Source organism: Diabrotica virgifera, chromosome 2, assembly GCF_917563875.1.
Source record: "Diabrotica virgifera virgifera chromosome 2, PGI_DIABVI_V3a".
Taxonomy (NCBI): Eukaryota; Metazoa; Arthropoda; class Insecta; order Coleoptera; family Chrysomelidae; genus Diabrotica; species Diabrotica virgifera.
The window spans coordinates 175,248,995-175,272,736 of NC_065444.1; the positions used below are offsets into that span (position 1 = coordinate 175,248,995).

Below are 23,742 nucleotides of genomic sequence, written 5' to 3' on the forward strand. Positions count from 1 at the left end.
CCCATTTCCAATGATTCAGTTCTGTTCGTGGTCGATATTTGTAGTGTCCACATTTCTGAACCATGAAAAAGTCCACAACAAACATAGAGCACTTAACCATTCTTTGTTTAATTCCAAATTGATACGATTTTTGCAAATAAATGACTTCGAATTCATAAAAGTAGTTATAGTCATTTCTATTTTATTTCTTATATTTTTCTTCTTCTTCTTCTTCTTCTTCCTCTTCTTCTTCTTGTAATAGCACTATGTCCTGTTTCTTCTGTTACAGTCTCTGCTGCGATCTGGAGCTGTAGCTCTCCTTTTTTGGGGGTCTTCCTATAAGTCGCTTGGTGTTGGGCTTCTGTGTATATATTTTTGGTTTTTCTTTTTTACATAGTGTTATCTCTAGTACACGCGTTATTACGTTTAAACTATTACGAGTCATAGAATATTAACTTTTAGACAAAATCTAACCATCACGGTGATAAAAATTATAAAAGTTTACACAAAGGATCTACTGTTGTTTAAAAACAATGTTCATATAATATGCAATAACAATAACAATAATCCATAAAAATATTTTCTAAAATGTTTCATTAACTTTATTATTTTTTTATCTAGGGTGCCACAAAACTAACCCGAGCTGATATTGAGAGGGTGTTTTCATTATATGATAGGGTAAGTAATGGATTTTTTAAATAAATACATTTAAAAGTTTAATATTTTTGAAAACAAAGAAATTGGATTGTCCTTGTATGCTTCCATTACTTGTATCTTGTTTTGAATTATGTTAATATTAGGTTTGTTCGTGCAACGATCAGCAACCGTTGCCAACCATCAGACGCATGCACGTTCGTAGTCTACGAACGCTAACTGTTAACTGCGCATTGCTAACTGTTAACTGCGCATGCGTCTGATCGTTCGCAACGGTTGCTGACGGTTGCACGAAAAAACCTAGTAAATTAATAGACAAACATGTACAGTAACAGTACCTGGCCAAATTATTAGGCCAAGCAAGGAAAAATTTACTATATGAAGTTATTTCTCTCATGATTATGAATATTTTTGAAAAAATATTGTTTTGTTCCTTTATTGTGAATATTAACTCTTAAGGTGCGTATCCATCAGGTTCGCTACTCCGCGCTCGCTGCAAATGTTCCAATCGATACGGCATGCGCTCCTTTAAAGGTGTGTATTCATAAGGTTCGCCGCTCCGCGCTCCTGCAACTGCTCCACATAGTGGATACGTTGTCGCTCCTGGACCATGCAACAGTGCGTGCTCCGCCTCGGCGCTCCAATCGGTGGCGGTTTATATGTAGAGGAGCGCATGCCGTATCGATTAGAGCAGTTGCAGGGAGCACGGAGCAGCAAACCTAATTAATACGCACCTTAAAGTTAAAAAATATTCACAAAAAAGGAACAAAACGGTATTTTTTCAATATTCATAATCATGAGAGAAATAACTTCATATAGTAAATTTTTCTTTGCTTGGCATAATAATTTGTCCAGGTACTGTATTTCTTCTTAACCAAATTATTATCGACCGACACTAATAAAAACACCATCGTGGTTTTATCAATCTATGCTATGGAGATAATATGTCCTAAAGTAGAGATGGACGTAAATATGGATATATTGTTGCAAGAAATTTTCATGGTCCTCGCTCTACTATTAAAATGGTATTCAAAAGTTTTTAACAAACTGGTGAAAATAAACGTAAGTTAGGCGGTGTAAATTTACCATGGAACTTACTACACTGGAATAGTGAGATTTTTCCTGACAAATCCAGATCCTTCTTGTATTCGACAGACTGCCGTAGAGGAGTATGGAGAAGGACTGGAAAGAGATTTGTAGAGTTACATGTACGTAGAATCATCATCAAATGAGAAGACAGAGCCAGCAGACGGGTACTAACTGATCATAGGTATCGGAGACCAAGATCCGACAGGAAAGGAGGCAGGGCTTTTCAGGTCGTCAATCAGCGAAATCCCTGCCAGAAAAAGAAAAAGAAAAAGAAAAAGAAAAAGAAAAAGAAAAAGAAAAAGAAAAAGAAAAAGAAAAAGAAAAAGAAAAAGAAAAAGAAAAAGAAAAAGAAAAAGAAAAAGAAAAAGAAAAAGAAAAAGAACGAGAAAAAGAAAAAGAAAAAGAAGAAGAAAATGAAAAAGAAAAAGAAAAAGCAGACCGTCAATTTAAAATTATTGGAACGTTGAACTCGGAGAAACACACAATGTATTCCAAGAAATGAAAAGAGTTAACATTAATATTTTAGGAATAAGAGGAAACCCGATGGATAGGAAATGGAAAATGCCAAGTTAGAGATCATACGATATCTTCGTCTTCTTCATGTGCCGTGCTCGATTATCGAACGTTGGCTATCAAATTGGCTATAGTAATTTTGTTAACGGCAGCTCGGAAAAGGGATGCAGAGGATCTGTTATACTATTCTCTCAGGTTTTTAAGCCATGACGTTCTTCTTCGACCTGGCCCTCTTCTTCCGTCTACCTTGCCTTGTATTATTAAATGGAGTATATTATATCTCTCTGGGTGTCGCATAACATGGCCAAAATATTCAAGTTTTCGATTTTTAACTGTTCTGACGACTTCTGTGACTTTTCCCATCCGGTGCAAAACAACTTCGTTACGAACTCTATCCACCCAACTTATTCGTAGGATTCTTCGGTATACCCAAATTTCAAAGGCTTCCAATTTCTTGAGAAGAGTATCTGTTAAAGTCCAACCTTCGACACCGTACAAAAGAGTAGAGAACACATAACATCTCACTAATCTAATTTTAAGATTCAAAGTAATGTTGTTTCCACATAAAAGTTTCTTTATCTTAAAGAATGCAGCTCTGGCCTTCTCTATACGTATTCTAATTTCTTTGCTCATGTCCCAGTTCTCATTTAGATTACAACCAAGGTAGGTGATACTGTTAGTTCTTTCTAATTGTTCACCATAAGCTGTTACTACTTCCGGTTGTATTGGCGTCTTACTGACAACCATCACCTTGGTCTTTGCGGTGTTTAGCTTGAGTCCATATTCATCACACATTGTGGTAATCATATTAATCAGATGTTGAAGTTCTTCATAATTGCTCGCAATTAACACCGTGTCATCCGCATATCTCAAATTATTAATATTGACGCCATTCATTTTGATACCACATTGAGCATTATCCACTGCTTTATTGAAAACAAACTCAGAATAGATGTTAAATATTAGTGGGGACAAAATGCAGCCCTGCCTTACTCCTCTTCGTATTTGAAGTTCTTCTGACGTGTCCCAGCCAATCCTGATGTTTGTACGTTGATGCCAGTAAAGATTTTTGATAATGCGTAGGTCTTTATCATCAATACCCACTTTCTGAAGAATAGCAATCATTTCCGTATGTTTTACCCGATCAAAGGCCTTCTCAAAGTCAATGAAACACATATAAACCGGATGTCCGACATCTCTACATCTCTGTACCATAACCTGAATACTAAACAGTGCTTCTCTGGTCCCAAGGTTATTGCGGAATCCAAACTGTGTATCACCAAGCTGTTCTTCTATTTTTTGGTACATCCTAGAGTGCAAAATTCGTAGAAATATCTTTAAAACATGACTCATCAAGCTAATGGTTCGGTAGTCACTACATCTTTTCGCGTTTGCTTTTTTAGGTATCGTCACAAAAGTCGACAGCAGCCAATCCGTTGGTATATAGCCAGTTTGATAAACGTTATTAAAAAGATGAAGGAGAGATCTTTTACCTGAATTTTCGAAGAGCTTTATTATTTCATTCGGTATTTTGTCTGGTCCCGTCGCTTTTCTGCTCTTTGCTAATCTTATTGCTTGTTCAATTTCGTCCATAGTTATGTCAGGTCCTGTAACTACTTCGTTAATTTCAAGCTCGGGCCTTTCATCATTAAACAGTTCCTCAATGTATTCTTTCCATCTGTCTATTTTATCCAAATCAGTGATAATCAGTTTTCCGTCTCTATCAACGATGTTATTTGCATGTTTCTTGTTCTGACCGGTGAGTTCTTTTATTTTTTTATACATATTAAATGAATCATGTTTTCTCTGCAACTCTTCAATTTCTAAACATTTTTTTTAAAGTATGTTTCTTTTGCCGCTCGTATTTTAGTCCTTATCTCTTTATTAATTCGTTTATACATTTCGATGTTTTGATCCTTAAATTTGCGTCTTTTTTCCATCAAATTCAAAATCTCATCGTTCATCCACTGTTGCTTCTTTTGATTTTTCTCTTTGAAGTTTGGAGTTGAGTTGCTTATAATCGTTTTGATTTGGTTCCAATGATCCTCGATGGATTCTTGTTGTTCGCTATTCTCAAAATTGCTCTCTAGATTGTTTGAAATCCCCTGACTGTTGTTTCTAATAAAATCGGTATCCAGTTTGCTAGAGGATCGTGGTTGTTTTATCCGTTTAAGTTTTAATTTTATTTCGGCTAACAATAGATTGTGACCAGATGGCACATCGGCGCCAGGATAGGTTTTTACAGACTTTACTGCATTTCTGTAACGCTCACTGATGGTTATGTAGTCAATTTGGTTTCTTACGATATTATTGGGGGTATCTGCTGGAGATTTCCACGTATATAATCTCCTTTTAGGTAATTTGAAAAAGGTATTCATTATACATAGATTATGTTCTTTGCAAAAATCTGCGAAATAGTCTCCCCTTTCATTTCTATCGCCCAGTCCATAACAGCCAATAATATTACTTTGTCTGCCTTTTCCTATCTTAGCATTAAGGTCACCCATCAGAATGGTGAGATCTCTAGTCTTGAGTTAGTCGGTAACAGTTTTTACATCGGCGTAGAACTTGTCAAGTTTTTCCAGTTCACTTTCCGCTGTCGGTGCATACACTTGTATTAAATTTATATTTCTGGGTTTCGCGTTCAACTGAATCATTATGACTCGTTCAGATACTTGGCATACCGCTCTAACACATTTGCTAACCTCGTTTGAGACTATGAATCCTACACCATGACGATGGTAATTACTCTCTTCTCCTGCATAATATACTTCATGATCATCCACATGGCATTGGCCAGATCCGGGCCATCGCATTTCACTGATACCCAGAATTAATATTTGCAGCCTTTTCATCTCATTTATGGCATTGTGTGTTTTTCCTGGTTCATATAAACTCCGCACGTTCCATGTGCCTATTCTACAACTTCTCTGTATATCAAATTTGGCCAAGCGGGAGATTCTTCGCACCCCTGCCCCATTTAAGAAGCGCCCGTACTCGGGGCCATCGTTTATTTCCTCAGCCATATTGATTAACCTGGGAAAAATAGTGTAGTAGTCATTCCCTTGGCTTTCTACACCGCTGTGTATACGCTGTTTAAGTGGTTGCCACCGCACCGAGTACTATTCTGTATTGACCGTTCTGGCCTAAATGACTTCCTCTCAATACAGATACTGAAAAACCAGCTGCCGATTTCCAGGTTCGATTTTATACAAGCCCTAAAACCAGGGGGCTGCCACCTCCGTCCTCCAGACCGTTGTGAAGACCTTCTTCTCCGCCCTGGAAGCCGTTGTGGGCTTCATCCGTGACCTTGGACAGGGGACCCTTAGCAGGTACCAGTTTCCCGGGTCAGGAAACACCTGGAATCTGCAGAAGGCAGGGATTGATTCAATTTCCCTGATAGGACTATCCAAAAGGAGTTCCTACCTGCTACCGACATTACGATATAGAATTCGGGTAATAATGACACACAACATCGACATGGTGTGGCAATAAAACTGAACAATGAAATCTCACAAGACGTCCAGAATTTTCTACCTTTTCTGAAAGAGTTGTGCTACTAAAACTAAAAAATAAAGGCAGGCAAATAAACATAATTCAAGTCTATGCCCCAACGGCCGAAAAGATGACGAAGCGGTGGAATCGTTCTATGAACAAATTCAAGAGGCATTGAGAACTACCAAAGTACGTGACGTCACAGTAATAATGGGTGACCTTAATGCCAAAATCGGAAAGGGTAGCACAAGCAACGTAGTGGAAAATTTTAGATTAGGTGATAGAAATCAAAGAGGAGATAGGTTGATACGATTCTCATTACTATATTACGAATATCATTACTACAAATACGAACTTTGATTTACCCAATAGACATTTGTACACGTGAAAATCGCCAAGAGATAATGAACATCAGATAATGAGAAAGCAAGTAGATTATATAATGATCAAAGAAAGTTATCGGAATAGTATTACTGCAGTTAAAACACAACCTGGAGAAGACGTTACATCTAACCATAATCTCTTAGTATCACATGTGAAAATTAAAATGTAAAAAATAGAAAAAACAACAACGGAAGAATGAACTGGCATAAGTGCACTAAGAGATCCAGAAATTAGAAAAAATATCAAAGAAATAATTAACGAACGTCTAAATACCCTACAGTTTTAAGGAGGATACTGGCTAATTTGCAAGAAAGAAATAAATGGCGTTCTTCAGCTGACCAGATTAAACCCGGGCAAATAGTAATTTTGGAGGAGAGTGGGGTACCACCCATGAAATGGCTTTTGGCAAGGGTAATGGAGGTTCATCCTGGAAAAGACGGTATTGTGCGGGTAGTGACTCTCAAAACGAGTAATGCACACTTTATTAAACGTGCGGTGGCAAAAATTTGCGTGTTACCGATGGATAATTAGACATGGGTTAAAGAGAAGCTTTCTTTTGTTTTAGGACATCATTTTTGGTTTTAGCTTATATTGTTGCGTGGTTTTGGTGTTAATAGGAACTTTAGTTTTAGTTATCTTGAAAGACTGTGCTTTCAAGGAGGGGCGGCATGTTCGCTGCAATATTTAATGAAATGTCCTGAGACGGCCCTGCCTGCGTGCAAATATGGCTTATTAGCGACAAGTTCATTTTTCATTAGTCCGTTTGTTGTCTTCAAAAAGTTCACATGTCTTAGTAATAAAAATATATAATACAGTCCACTTAGTCAGCAGTTTTAATTCCGAACAAGGTTGCGTGGGCATCCTAACAAATACAATGAAGAAAATATCAACAAAAACTGTAAAACAAATAAAGGCTGACTTAATAGAACGATAGAACTTTCAAAAAAGTATTTGCGCAAAACCAAAGAGAAGAAAAAAGATTGGATGACAGAACAAAAGAAGAGTATATAAGGACAAATTTGTTCTGTCATTCGAACTGACCCGAACCTCACGGCTATTAGACTTTATTACGGTTGTCTTGTCCGACGGTGGTGGGGAGACTTATATTCTTGACTTTACGTCACAAGAGTTTACATTTCCATATTTTTAAATTATTTTCGATCATTGAATGCGTGTTATTGTGTATATATGTGTATTATTTGTGTAATTATGAAATAATAAGACAAATAGTACACATTTTATCTTATACCGGGTGGTGAATTGTAAAAAGGGCCATAGGAAACTCAATGTAAAATTCTGAATTGTTGAATTCCTGCTTCCCTAATTATTCTATCAAAAGTCATGAGAGAATACTTGTAGAGAATTAAAATCTGTATTAAAATCAAAAGTAAAAATTGTTCTACGATTTAAATGCATTCCAAAATTTTGAAAAATATGATACATTTGCCACAATAGGTATGCGTGTAAAAGTAAGGCCACACGTTACTATTTAACTGGCAGTGCTCACACCATTGACTGAATAAAAAAATCTTTATTATTAATCCTTTCTCCGCAACTGAGGGTATCTTATCAACTGTATTGTTTTTAAACAATAGATGATAAAATAAAAATATTGACAGTTCAAAAATGTGAACATTATTGCATTGTGTGTGGCCCAAGTTTGGGCTGAAAACTAAAATGTATTACATTTTTACAAAATTTTAGAATATGTTTAATTACGTAGACCAATTTTAACAGTTATTTCCAATACATATTTCAATCCTCTTCAAATAGTTTCTAATGTCTTTTGATGTAAAATAATTATTAGGGAAGCTGGAATTCAACAGTTCAGAATTTTACATTGAGTTAATGCAAAACTTTGACGCATGTCAAAATTTTCAATGTGTTTTAATTGTATTCATTTTTTTCGAATCCTGAGAAAGCTAATAAATATTTTTGAAAAATTTAAACTCAGGATGAAAGACTACATTATTACCGAGGTGAAAGTCCGTGAAAACTTTTATTGTTTATTTTAATAAGTTACAGGGCTGAAAATAAAAGAGAAGTGTGATATTTAATTTCAAATATTTCATTCAATAGAATCTGCTTGTTTATTCTAAGAGGATTTCCATCCTCGGTAATAATGTAATCTTGCATCCTGCGTTTAAATTTTTCTAAAATACTTGGTTTTCTCAGGATTCGAAAAAAATCATATTACGATTCAAATGACAGTAAACTCTCGTGACGTAATCTCACCCTTAATGTTCATTGTTTAGTCGATTTAGGCAACCGTAGTAATATCTAAGAACCGTGCCCGAACCTAGTGTTTAATTCGAGCAAGAAAGCCATGTTGCTCTTTAAGTATTTAATATTAATATAATATTATCGACCTAGGGTCACTTTAATTACTAAAAATGTTTACACAAAACCATATACAGTTCGTCTAATATACTTACCATAGAGTTAAATATTAGCATAGAGAGAGTGTCATTCAGAGCGAAGTGACGACACCATCTTTTTTATTTGGATTAGTGCTGTTTCACTCTTACGCATAGTAAAGCTGCTACAGTTATCCTCCTCTTCCGTGCCTATATTCACACTGAATGTCATTATAGATTCTCGATACAATGTGTTAGAAGGAGATGCAGCAAACCAGTCCCCTGAGATCTTGTCGTCAGGAAGCGCGGAAGGTAGGCTCCCTCTATGTTAATATATACCTCTATGATACTTACCGTTGCCCGTCATTACCTACGTCAGAGATCTAAGTTGACATAGTTGACTAAGTATAAAAAAATCCTGAATCCATTTTAAATCAAATAGATCACATAATTATAAAAATAAATAAAAACTTTAGAAATAGAAAACAAGAATTATATTATAATCCTACGTTAAAGTAAATAATAAAAACAGTAAATATAATAAAACAAATACCTATACGCTGTGAGCTTCGCTGGTGTCGCTCCTGGCGGATTACTAATCAACTTTCACTGGTAATTTTTAAATTTATTATTTAATTGTTATCGTTTAATATTAATTTACAACGCAAAAAAGTAATTAAATTATAATCGATTTTTTTAAGATTTTGCTAATCATTTTGACGTTCTATTGATAAAATATGAATTTCGTACTTCGGATACTTTCACAATTATCGTGTAGATGGCGGTAAGATTAATATATTAATTTATAATTAGATATTACGGAACATTTAAAAAACTTAAATTCAGTATTTAAAACGTATTGTATATTTAAGTTAAAAATATATAACACAGCTTTAACAAACTAATACTTTTTATAATTAATGTTTTTAATTTTAATTTTAAATTAATCACTTTGACATTTATGTCAAATTTCCAGTAATCGTTTACAGACTTGTCACTACTGGCGCTCGCGAATTTGTAAATATCCCTTCTACGTACGAGCTCACAGCGTATAGTAAAGAATAAAAACAAATATGAAGTGTCATCACCGCAACTGTCAAATAAATGTTACCAATTTATGCCAAAATGTCACCTTTGTTCGCTCGCAGTTATAGTGGAATCCGAACAAGTGTGCTTTATAAAAACGCTTTATATTTCACTTATACAAATTAAATGAAACAAGTTAGGGTATGTGTTTTTAAAAGTACATTAATAGAAATATTTAAATATTATTTATATATTTAATAAATAATAAATATTTAAATATGTATATAATAAAATATGTCTAGTGGCTGTAATTCCACCTTACTCCGTAAAATGATTCTAAAAATGTAAACACCTACCGTAATAAATATTTCGTGTTGGTATCATGTGACGTCACGGGCTATGACGTGGATGACGTGAAACGGTAAGTATATTAGACGGAGTATATTTTGATGTTACCATTAGTTGGTGTGCTAGTTTCATTTACTTTACGGAATGCACTGAGGATGATCTGAATCAAATCGTAAACGTTCTGGTTTTTGCTCCATTTGGAAAACACTTTTTTAAGAAAGTTTTAATAAAATTTTTATACCATCATAAAAGTTTTTACTTCTGTGTAAGTTTCTTAATAAACAATATCTCAATAGATTGGAAGTATTTGAAATGTGGACATATCAAAGAATGCTGAGAATCTCATGGACAGACAGAATAACCAATGAAGAAGTACTAAGAAGAATAGAGAACAGCAGGGAGATACTGGGTTCCATCGAAATAATAAAACTACAATATTTGGCTCATATAACGCGTGGTGACAGATATGAACTCCTAACATGAATAATGCAGAGAAAGATTCAAGGAAGGTGCAGCGTACATAGAAGAACAATGTCCTGGCTGCGAAACCTCATATCAGAGAATAGTTCGGATGTAGCTGAACTGAACTCTTTCGGACTGTGGTGTCAAAAGTTAGAATAGCAATGATGATTGCCAACCTTCGTCGCGGAGATGGCATGTAAAGAAGAATGTACGTGAGTCCCGACCTAAGCTATTGAGGTAGTTCAGTCACGGCTAGGTAGGAAGAAACTGGAAGGCTAGAGCGGAGTTGGTGATCATCGATCACGATAACCGTTAGTCACATACAGTAATGTACGTCACACAATTCCGAGAGGAAGTTGGTATTTACAAAATTAACTAGCCAGCAGGTTCAACTTATCTCAACCCTAAAGATATGTTTACGGATATTGGCTACGGTCAATAATCTTGGTACACGGTACAGGCCTTCATAAAAAAGGGCAAAATATTGGTATAAAAATAAGAATAGAATCTTCGTAATCTGATTTGTGGTATAAACCATGTAGTCGGAGAGATAGAAGCGGATTTTGCTCGTGATAAGTAATATGAGTAAACTATATGGGGATATGTTCAATCAGTTGTTTATATTGACTTTCCCCTACGGGCGGAAACCATATTGGGGAACGAGTGTAGTTATAAGGGGTCAAAGTCGCGGTTTTTATTTTTTTTTTGTGACGCTCATAATCGAGATGTGCACCAAAATTTCGGAATAATTAGTTCATGACGTAAATAACCTTTCGTTACTCGCGCCAACTTTTTGTGATCGGATACTCGCGCACGGTGCAGGAGACCGGGTCCAAAAATATGGGTCAGCAGTGTTTTAAAATTATTTTTTTTTGCAAAATTGTGTACGATTAAATTATTTAATGAATATATGATCATATAATTTTGTAGATATGCGTTTGTGTTCACATTATATTACTTTAATCAAAAATTTAATAATTTTCATTGTTATCCATTTATATGTATATACAAAAACTTTGGAAGTAAAAAAAAAATGAATATGGTTAAATTTGTTTACTAAGAACTTTAGATCTTAATTCAATACACAAAAAAATTAAAAATAAAGAGTAATTGTAGTAACAAAAAAAGTTATAAAAATTAATTAACGTTTTTAAAACATGAAATACACAATGGTGTCACATTCATTGGAACAATGGTGTTCCAAACACAGATATTTTGAGCATATTTGGCAGTAAAACTTTGTTTTTCTATTTTTCTTCCAATCACAAACAGCACAGCGATCTGAAGTGCCTGGTGTTACGACTGGTACTTGTTCTGTTGGTAAACCACATATCTCCCTAAACCTCATTCTGATGGTTCTGGGTAAGTTATATATTTATATTTATATATATAAATATAAATAAACTAATCTATAAACATTGAAAATAAGGAAAAGATCTTAAATTACCTTACTAATTAAAAATATCGATGTGTGATCCAAACACAAAAATTGGTGCACAAATACTCGCACACGGTGTACGGGACCGTGTTGCGTAATAACAAAAGGACAGTACTATTTTTTACACTGCGAACTGACTTTACCCACAGTTGATTGACCACTGAAGAAGTATACGAAGTAGCCATTCAAAATCCCCACTACAAGCAGAGTTACAGGAATTTATTTACAGGCCCGGTCTCCCACACCGTGTGCGAGTAACGGAGGGATAAGTAACATCTCCAGACGCGGAAAGCTGCTTCGTGGCGGACAAAGGGGTGGCGAGCAGGAGTGAATATAAAACTTATAAGGGGTTTTTTGTGACGTTCTTGATCGAGATATTGCACCAAAATTTGGGAATAAATAAACCATGATGCAACTAAGCAAAATCCCCAGACGCGGAAACCAGAGTGGGGGACGAGGGTAATTATAAGGGGTCAAATTCGCGGTTTTTATTATTTTTTTTTGTGACGGTCGTGATCGAGATAGTGCACCAAAATTTGAGAATGAGTAGACCATGACGTAACTAAGCAAAATATCCAGGGGGGAAATCACAGTGGGGGATGACGGTAGTTACAAGGTGTCAAAGTAGCGGTGTTTATTATTTTTTTTGTGACACTCGTGATTTAGATAGTGCACCAAAATTTGGAAATAAGTAGATCATGACGTAACTAAACAAGATCTCCAGGGGTGGAATGTTGCATGGGGGACAAAAGGGTGGTGGGCAGGGATGAATATAACAATTATAACGGTTTGATCGCGGTGAAACCGCGAATTTGAGCTGGGCGTAAGCAAATGGATGAGTCACAAAGTTTCACAAAAAAGCGAATATTTCGCGAAATGAACGTCAAATCGAAAAACTAAAAAATAAGTGGTCAATATTTTTCAAAAATCTATCAAATTATACCAAACACGACCCCGCACTTAGAGGGGCGGGGGGTAAATTTAGAATTTTAAATAGGAACCGCGAGATATTTCTCGAAATGAACATCAGATCGAAAAACTGAAAAATTCACGTGTTCAATATTTTTGGAGGTTCTATCGAATGGCACCAAACATGACCCCCACAGAGGTCGGGAGGGGGGCTACTTTAAAATCTTAAATAGGAGCCCCCATTTTTTATTGCATATTTGGATTCCTTACGTAAAAATAAAAATTGGAGAATACATAAATATATAATACCTAATCTGAAAAAACGGTGGTTGGAAATGGAAAATTAAATTAAAAAATTGAGAGTCCCCCACTTTATGGAAAACTTAACTTTTTTTGGTTTTAGGACCTACTCTTCACAAACCCAATAGGTTTATGAAACCTATACTCCCCTATTATTTGAAACATATGACCAGCTTTCTTAGTAGAAGTCTAGATCTTTTACACTAAAACCTGTGTATAATATATTAATATGGTAAAATCATATTCGAGATGTAAAATGATATTATACAAAACGAAATGGTAGAGGATGCCAAATTTATTAACCTAGTAAAAATAAAATCTAAAATGTAAATAGTGATTCATTTTTAGGAGAATTTGTTACAAAAATTAAAAAATAATGAAAAAAATGAATTTTATTTGAAAATTTTATATTTATAAAAAAAAATTCTATACAAATACTTCTTAAAGATAATTTTTTTCAAATGTTGACTGCGACTACGGTTAAGATTCTGAAGGTCCAATTCTCGATGACGCGTCGACCATTTCCATTGGTATTTGACCAATGACTCCAGTAATAATGGCCTCCAATGCCTTAATCGTAGCCGGTTTATTCATGAAGAATTTGGATATATGCGGCCAATTCACTGGTCCGAAGCGTCAAATAAATTAGTGACCGAATCGTTTTCTCAGTAAAGCCATGCTTTCACGTGCTGTATGGCAATTGGCGCCATATTTTTGGAACCAAATGTTATTGAACCTACGAGCTTCAATTTAGGGCACCAAACAGTCCGTTATCATGGCGCGATAACTTTCTCCATTCACAGTAACATTCTGGCCGGCCCCTGATTTAAAGACAATTATGGACAGAAGCAGGGCCGTAACTACCATTGGGGCAACCGGGGCAGTGCCCGGGGCCCCCGACCAAGAGGGGCCCCCGTTTGGTTGGTCGTGCATAGATTTTAACGAGGAAAATAAATATATGTATTTTAAAAGCCGATCCCAACGAAATATATTCAAATGACAATATTTTAAAAAGACCTTAAAAAGACCACAACATAGTTTTAATTTTTCACTGGGGAAATTAGTCTTTTCGAGTAAAATGCAATTGGAACAGAACAGTGCCCCTGATGCCTAAGCTAAGCTGGGGCCGCCGAGACCTTAACATAAAAATTTAAATTATTACTTAGGAAATTAGTTATTTGGGCGTAATAAAACCAAAAATGCCATTGGAAGAGGGGGCCCAGGCTAAGCTGGGCCCCCGAGACCTTTCGTAAACATATTAAATGGTGACTAAGGAAGTTAGTTATTTTGGCGAAATAAAAACTAAAATGCAACCGGAATAGGGGCCCCAGGTCCCAGCTACTTTGTCTTAACCAGTTTACCCCAGACCACATCTTGTTATGTGATAGGAACCACATATTGAAATGAAATGTATAGACAAGATAGAATGAGCACATTAGGATCAGTCCCACCAGTACACTGACCAGCTTCACTGAGTGTGTTTGGCCCACACTGCAGTAGCTTAAGGCACCTTAAGGTGCATTTAAATCAAAGAGAACACGAACGAAGGAACGAATTCGTAGGTGTTCGCTTGGTTATTCGTTCGGTGAAAAGTAAGACCATTTACTGTAGCGAACGAATGCATTCGTTGATAATCCGTCCACAATGTCAGATACAGATGAAGATATTATTAGCGCTGCTAATTTTCTAGTTATTGCACGACATGCTGAGAAAAAGAAAGAAGAGTGTGTGGTGTTCACACAGGAGGAAAAATGCACTTTCAAGGGGTTAAATATCAAACATTTTTCCGGACTCCCCTTGCACTGGGGGTGGATTCCCCAGACCTCCCCGTAGGGGGCCTCCAGATCACATTTGCCCTGGGGCCCCCAACATCGTAGTTACAGCCCTGGATAGAAGATTCCATCGGCCCATATACCACACTAAACAGTTGTTTTTTCTGAATATAATGGCAACTCTTGAACCTTTTCGGGTTGCTCATCAACCCAAATACTGGTATTTTGTTTATTAACGTCCCCATTAAGCCAAAAAGTGCCTCATTGGAAAACATTTTTTTTTTCGAAAACAGTGGATCTTCTGCATGCTGAAACGGTGACGACTCGTCAATTGACCTCAGATATTGCACTAATTGAATTTGGTAGGCTTTAAACCAAGATCCTTACGTATTATACGCCAAGTTGTTGCATACGACAAGCCAAGGTGTTGGGAACGGCGACGAATCGATTCTTCTTCAGTACGTGCTGAATGTGATCTATTTGGTCATGTCATGTGTTATCCACTGGTCAATGAAAACTGGGTTTCAAACTTACTGATGGTATCCATAGCTAAGTGCGGCTTCGGTAGGCCAATTATTTGGACCATAAGTTGCTCTATGAGCACGAAACACATTCCTCATTGAACGCATATTTTCGAAATTCAGCTGAATAATTTATAGACATTGTTCCGAGCTAAGGTCGCACCTACATTGGATCCGTTTTTCTCCGATCCGATCAGATCAGATCAGATCCGACGTCGGATTAAAAAATAAACCCATAGTATTAAATGGCGGTGCCTACATTGGATCCGTTTTTCTCCGATCCTATCAGATCAGATCAGATCCGATATAAGCCGACGCCGACGTCGGGAGTAGCTTCTCCTATTTTCATCGAGAAGTGTTTGGTTTCATTCCGGTTTTTGCATATAAGTAATTTAATTTTTTGTTTTAACTATTTCATGAAATAAATCAACAATACATAGCTTCCAAATCTTAATATTTAATTTTGTAATATGTGTCTCTACAAGATAGATATTTTATAATGTTGTCTTGAATATAAGGTTTACAAAATCTCTTTATTATAAAATAAATAAAAATAAATTTCGACCACGAGTCAGGATTCTGTTAACCGAGATACGGTAGTACCAAGCGGCGCCGCTAGGAGGAGCACTCCAACAATGCGTCTCAGAATACTTTAACGAAACGTGCTCATTTTGTACTCTAAACCGAGTAAGGTATGAAAAAGGAAAGAAAATAATCGTTTTCGTTTTGATTCAATTCGAGTCTCTTGCCATCCTCTGACACCGTGTTTCGGGGTCTCTACCCGTTATCAAAGAGGCTATGCAAGTAGACTGAATTGAATCAACTCGAAACGAAGAAGAACTGCATATATTAAAATATCTGCAGCAGAGTGTGGTTAGACTGTCCTCTAACGGGGAATGACAAAATAAATAAAAATAAATTTCGACCACGAGTCAGGATTCTGTTAACCGAGATACGATAGTACCAAGCGGCGCCGCTAGGAGGAGCACTCCAACAATATGTCTCAGAATACTTTAACGAAACGTGGTCATTTTGTACTCTAAACCGAGTAAAGTATGAAAAAGAAAAGAAAATAATCGTTTTCGTTTTGATTCAATTCGAGTCTCTTGCCATCCTCTGACACCGTGTTTCGGGGTCTCTACCCCTTATCAAAGAGGCTATGCAAGTAGACTGAATTGAATCAACTGGAAACGAAGAAGAACTGCATATATTAAAATATCTGCAGCAGAGTGTGGTTAGACTGTCCTGACTCGTGGTCGAAATTTATTTTTATTTATTTTGTCATTCTCCGTTAGAGGACAGTCTAACCACACTCTGCTGCAGATATTTTAATATATGTAGTTCTTCTTCGTTTCGAGTTGATTCAATTCAGTCTACTTGCATAGCCTCTTTGATAAGGGGTAGAGACCCCGAAACACGGTGTCAGAGGATGGCAAGAGACTAAAATTGAATCAAAACGAAAACGATTATTTTCTGTCCTTTTTCATACCTTACTCGGTTTGGAGTACAAAATGACCACGTTTCGTTAAAGTATTCTGAGACGCATTGTTGGAGTGCTCCTCCTAGCGGCGCCGCTTGGTACTATCGTATCTCGGTTAACAGAATCCTGACTCGTGGTCGAAATTTATTTTTATTTATTTTGTCATTCCCCGTTAGAGGACAGTCTAACCACACTCTGCTCCAGATATTTTAATAAATGCAGTTCTTCTTCGTTTCGCGTTGATTCAATTCAGTCTACTTGCATAGCCTCTTTGATAAGGGGTGAGACCCCGAAACACGGTGTCAGAGGATGGCAAGAGACTCGAATTGAATCAAAATGAAAACGATTATTTTCTTTTCTTCTTTATTTATAGGTATAAAATTTAATACCTCTAGCACAGAATAGGAAAAAATTATTGTTTCCTATTCTGCCCCTCTAGATAAATATGTAGTTTTATTGGGATGGTGAATTTAACTTTGGTTATGAAATTCTAACGGGTACTACGTGTCTTTGAAATTACCAAAATAATCTTGGATAAAACCTTACAAAGAGAACCGAAGTTTATTACTGCTCAGTTTGTGATAAAACGGGAAGTATAATATTATACTATCTATTATGTGTTACTATATCTTTTTATATGAGAATATTTTTTAATACGTGCCAACACAAGGCTAGTTTGTAATAAATCAATGTATTTTTTTCCTTATGAATTATTTTACATTATTGTGACGAAAAAATAGGATATTAAATTTATCACGATAGTTACGTAGATTTTTGTTTATATTAGATTCTTCTGAAGATCTGTGTTTATTAAATGTATGCATCCATCTACGTTTTTTCTACGTCTTTTAAAAACGTTGATTTCCAACAACAGCCAACACATTAACACATCTTCATTGGAACTCAATGTCGGTGGTCGGTGGTCGGAAGTTAACGGAACCAATGTAGGCACCCTCGCCGGAAAATCGGTCAATATCGGATCTGATCTGATCGGAGAAATACGGATTCAATGTAGGTGCCGAATATCGGATGGATCGGATCTCATCTGATCTGATCGGAGAAAAACGGATCCAATGTAGGTGCGGCCTAAGTCTTTGCAGGATGAAATGTCAAACAGAACTGAATAAAATCGCAACGTCAGGTGATACGATTCATGCACTATCTCCCATTAAATCCCCACCAAAAAAAGTACCTCTAAATGAATCACCCTTATTTATAATGAATTTATTAATTAGTATCTCTAACTATTCGTATTATTTCTTAATCTAATGTTTTTTATTAATCTTTATTTATAACTTTATAATAAATGTACCTATTATTTTTATTTAAGGATAATAATGGAACAATAGAAAATGAAGAACTTCGAGGATTTTTAAAGGATCTATTGGAGTTGGTTAAAAAGGTAAATTTTTAATTTTGTATCGCCAATTCATTCTCAGTAGTAAATAAATACATGTAGTTTATTGTACATGGGAGGCGAAATAATTTTGACTAGATTTTAGGCATTTATCAAAAAACCATTAATAGAAAATTCAAATATATCTTGTCATTGGTAACGCTAGAACATTAAAAGTTTGAAATATATAATAAAATATAAGGGATAAAGACATTCAATATACGTCGCCTGCAGTTCACAAGAAGTCGTTACAAACTTCTTTCGTTATTTTATCACAGAAATTAATCAAACGTCAAAAAGTTATACTTCTATCTAAAGTGCAGCTTTTGCATTATGCTTATAATTATTACTTTACATTAAGAGCCAAGTTTTTAAATAAAAAACCTGAGGATTATTATGTACCGAAAATTGTAGCCAAAGTCCACCACATTATAAAATTATCAGTAGTAATTGCACAAGAGCTCTGAAACTCTATATTAATTTCAGAGGTCGAGTGCAATTTGTTGCGATTATTTCATGAATAAAACTGTTCAAAACCAACATTTTATTGTAATTTATTTATGTAAGTACCATTACACACAGTTTTTATAAATATTTGACGATTGAAAGTCATCACTTTTATAATTTTTAAAACATTAATTGTCATTAATGTCACTGAATGTATGTTTTCGTAGCAACGAAGGGCATCTGACGTAATATATTTAACGACGGGAGATTATCAAAAATTATCGATTTAATTCAGATTTCTGTAGCTTTCTATGGGTCAGAATCTCCTATGAATGAAATAATCAACAAAATTAACTTCAGATAGTTTCAATAAAAAACTTCGATTTCAGGAAATATTCTTTGGAGTCTGTAAGTTCATATTTTTAATCTAAGTAATAATTAGATTTGTTTTATATTCCTTACTATTATTGTTTGTCAGACTAAAACGTAACAAGGTATATTATTTTAATTTTTAAAACAATATTTTATTAGGCTTGGTGACAGGCTAGATTATAAGAGAGGAAATAGGTCAGTAAAATGCCTTTGTCGAACGCGTTAATAATTACTCGCGTTGTTTAGTTCATTTTCTCGTTCATACTCGCAGGCTTGTTCAATAAACTATGACTATACAAACTTGATACTTTACTGACATAGACCGTCGCGTCGGTTTTCAATGGGAAGTTCAACCATGACTTTATCTCTTATGGAAATGTTCGAGATGGCAAAAAAATTTAAAGTCGAACTATTGTTTCCAAAAATGGAATTCTCCTTATTTTCTGCAACTTTTCCAACTAACAAACTAACAAACTAACAAACTTTCAAGTGACATGAAGGGGATCCTGATCTATTAACATTACATATTAGATCATAATTAACACCCTTGCGGTACCAGTAGCCTTATGTCAAATTTTTTTAAAATGTAGTCAACACTCCTGTACAAACTCATAGTATCAATATATAGTAAAAGAAGTAAAGATAAACCCCACAACATGAATTAGCCGCATCAAAAATTAACTCCACCATTATATTTATACTCAAATTAAAAAGAAGGAAGACAAGTATTAGTCCAGGGCGCATCTGTTTTGAGATGGACGTTGAGAGGTGACTCAAATTTTTTTGCAGAAATTGCTTGAAAATAAATCAAATAATAGTATTTGAGTTATCCTCCCTCTCAAAAAGGTCCGAAACATTGTTTAAATAATCAAAATGTCAGAATATGAAGGAAAAATTCGATTTTTTTATTGGTTTGTTGATTATAACTTTAAAACTGTTAATTTCTGAGAAAAGTTGTACTAACATAAAAGTTGCGTAATTAAATTTTCTACAATAAAGAATTGGTAAAAATTTTTAAAAATAGTCATCCTTGTTGCAAAATAGCAATAATTGCGAAAAAACAATACAAAAACAAGTATTCGCATTTTACGTTTTTCAACCATTTATGCTACACTTAGGACCTTCATGTTTCACCCAGAAAAAAACTTTATGATACAGTAAAACAATGCTGTAAACCTCATTAAGATAGGTTTAATAGATTTTGCAAAACAAATTTTGCAATCTAGCTTTTGCAAAAAAAATTAATTTTTTCAAAATGTTACAGGACTGAAAATAAAGCAGATAGCAAGTTGAAATTTTTTTTGCTTATAGAAGTGTACTGTATCTTTCATTTGCAATTTTACAAAATTAAAATCGATTAACTGCCACGGCGTCAGGAATTTTTTTATTATTGGTGCTACGCGCAGGACAGCGGATAGTTTGCTATTATTGTCATTCCAATGACCTTTGATAATGTTTGATACATTTTAATTTTTATTACATTTCGGTACAAATAAATAAATTTGTTTATTGCAAAATAAAAACACATACTCTATCCTTTGAAATACCACTTTTATTAGCAAAAACTTTATTGTTTATATATTTTAACTTAGAGAATAAAAGTTTATTATTTTTAAACATATGCAATTGTTTAAATAATATTTCACAAATAATAATAAAATTAGTTTAGATCATAATTAACACCCTTGCGGTACCAGTAGCCTTATGTCAAATTTTTTTAAAATGTAGTCAACACTCTTGTACAAACTCATAGTATCAATATATAGTAAAAGAAGTAAAGATAAACCCCACAACATGAATTAGCCGCATCAAAAATTAACTCCACCATTATATTTATACTCAAATTAAAAAGAAGGAAGACAAGTATTAGTCCAGGGCGCATCTGTTTTGAGATGGACGTTGAGAGGTGACTCAAATTTTTTTGCAGAAATTGCTTGAAAATAAATCAAATAATAGTATTTGAGTTATCCTCCCTCTCAAAAAGGTCCGAAACATTGTTTAAATAATCAAAATGTCAGAATATGAAGGAAAAATTCGATTTTTTTATTGGTTTTTTGATTATAACTTTAAAACTGTTAATTTCTGAGAAAAGTTGTACTAACATAAAAGTTGCGTAATTAAATTTTCTACAATAAAGAATTGGTAAACATTTTTAAAAATAGTCATCCTTGTTGCAAAATAGCAATAATTGCGAAAAAACAATACAAAAACAAGTATTCGCATTTTACGTTTTTCAACCATTTATGCTACACTTAGGACCTTCATGTTTCACCCAGAAAAAAACTTTATGATACAGTAAAACAATGCTGTAAACCTCATTAAGATAGGTTTAATAGATTTTGCAAAACAAATTTTGCAATCTAGCTTTTGCAAAAAAAATTAATTTTTTCAAAATGTTACAGGATTGAAAATAAAGCAGATAGCAAGTTGAAATTTTTTTTGCTTATAGAAGTGTACTGTACCTTTCATGTGCAATTTGCAAAATTAAAATCGATTAATTACCACGGCGTCAGGAAATTTTTTAAATAAACATTAATTTTTGGTGCTACGCGCAGGACAGCGGTGTTCGATTCAAACAAGTTGATTTCCACCAAAATTTCTTCTAATCTTTATCTAATATATTATTTTCTTATTCTATATTTTGTTGTATTTTAATATTTTAATTCCACAAAAATCAAACTAATTTTATTATTGTTTGTGAAATATTATTTAAACAATTGCATATGTTTAAAAATAATAAACTTTTATTCTCTAAGTTAAAATATATAAACAATAAAGTTTTTGCTAATAAAAGTGGTATTTCAAAGGATAGAGTATGTGTTTTTATTTTGCAATAAACAAATTTATTTATTTGTACCGAAATGTAATAAAAATTAAAATGTATCAAACATTATCAAAGGTCATTGGAATGACAATAATAGCAAACTATCCGCTGTCCTGCGCGTAGCACCAATAATAAAAAAATTCCTGACGCCGTGGCAGTTAATCGATTTTAATTTTGTAAAATTTCCAATGAAAGATACAGTACACTTATATACGAAAAAAAAAATTCAACTTGTTATCTGCTTTATTTTCAGTCCTGTAACATTTTGAAAAAAATGAATTTCTTTTTGCAAAAGCTAGATTGCCAAATTTATTTTGCAAAATGTGTTGAACCGATCTTAATGAAATTTACAGTATTATTTAACTGTATCATAAAGTTTTTTTGGGTGAAATATGAAGGTCCTAATTGTAGCATAAATGGTTGAAAAACGTAAAATGTGAATACTTGTTTTTGTATGTTTTTTTCGCAATTATTGCTATTTTGCAACAAGGGTGACTATTTTTTAAATTCTTAACTAATTCTATATTGTAGAAAATTTAATTACGCAACTTTTATGTTAGTACAACTTTTCTCGGAAATGAATACTTTATAAGTTATAATCAAAAAACCAAGAAAAAAATCGAATTTTTCCTTCATTTCTTGACATTTTTATTATTTAAACAATGTTCCGAACCTTTTTGAGAGGGAGGATAACTCAAATATTATTATTTGATTTATTTTCAAGCAATTTCTGCAAAAAAATTTGAGTCACCTCTCAACGTCCAAATGTGCTAATATTTTGACAGATGAGCCCTGGTCTATATATTGTCATATAAATAATATGATTAAAAATAACTTAATTGTGACTCAATTTAATTTTTGGTCAATTTGTGAATACTATAGAATTTTAGATTTAAATATATTTTATAAGATATAATTTATTTCATACCGTGAAATGGGGTGAGATTGATCAATTTTACCTTTATTTTATTTATATTTTAAACGTTTTTGTTACTGTTCTATATTTAAACACTTCACGTGTTATAATAATATCTAAAGAGTAGTGATTTAACACTAGTTTTGTTTTAATTATTAAAAAAATCCACTTATCTCATAAAAAAAGGGTGATCAATCTTAGACCCGTGACTGGGGTGAGATTGATCATGATGATTTTATAGCATGAAACAGTAGTGCTTTTAAATAGAATATGATCAATCTTAACCCTTACTAATTCGGTCAGACAGTTTTTCGAATTTTTACAAAGGGGTGAAATTGATCATGCGGGGTGAGAATGATCACACTATTTTTATTGTACTATTCTTTATTTATACAAAAAAACATATTTTAACAACTAAAAATGTAATTCAGAACAATTTATATATAAAAAAAATTTGATTTAACATTCTTTTATATTAATTTCTCCGCGAAAATGATATTTTTGTATCCTATCAGAAATCGTCTCAAGTGTTGGATCTGGTAGTAAGGCAACTACTTCCTTGAAGGGAAGAGTGGATATGTCATTTTTAATTATTTTGAAAATCTTCCTCGATCCTGCTGATTTAAGGCCTTGAACTTCGAATTCTTCTTCTTCTAAAACTCCTTTTACCTGACAGACATAGGTAGATACTCTTCGGTAGATGCACAATTTTTTTCCGGTGTCATCTGAGACGTTGGACTCGTTGTAATTAAAAATATTTTCAACTGGAACATTTTCAATCGTTTGTTCTAAATTGTCAAAGTATTTTTTAATCAGGTCCGGAGATACTTCTGCTCGGCTTTTTTTAATATTAGTTGCTAATCTTTTAATACCTCCGTGTCTCTTCAACAAGCTATTTACCCAGTCAATTCCAGGAATATTTTCCTTAAATCTAGATACACTTCTACCAGTTTTGTCCAAAAAACTTTTAATGCACATTCTCAAATCCATTGCACTTAGAGGATATCCCTAATCTGCACACGTTAAAATGGCTACTTCTATAATGGCTAGAATGGCTACT

The 23,742-nt window shown here is 34.1% G+C and overlaps 1 protein-coding gene across 1 annotated transcript in view; it reads left to right on the forward strand.

The window, feature by feature from the left end:
* The window catches only part of LOC126880302 (calbindin-32), a 697,932-nt gene that overhangs the window by 663,391 nt on the left and 10,799 nt on the right, over positions 1-23,742 (forward strand). Inside the window, exons 9-10 of the mRNA XM_050644100.1 lie at positions 601-657; positions 18,058-18,129. Coding sequence (XP_050500057.1) covers positions 601-657; positions 18,058-18,129 — 129 coding nt within the window. The remainder of the gene's footprint in view (positions 1-600; positions 658-18,057; positions 18,130-23,742) is intronic.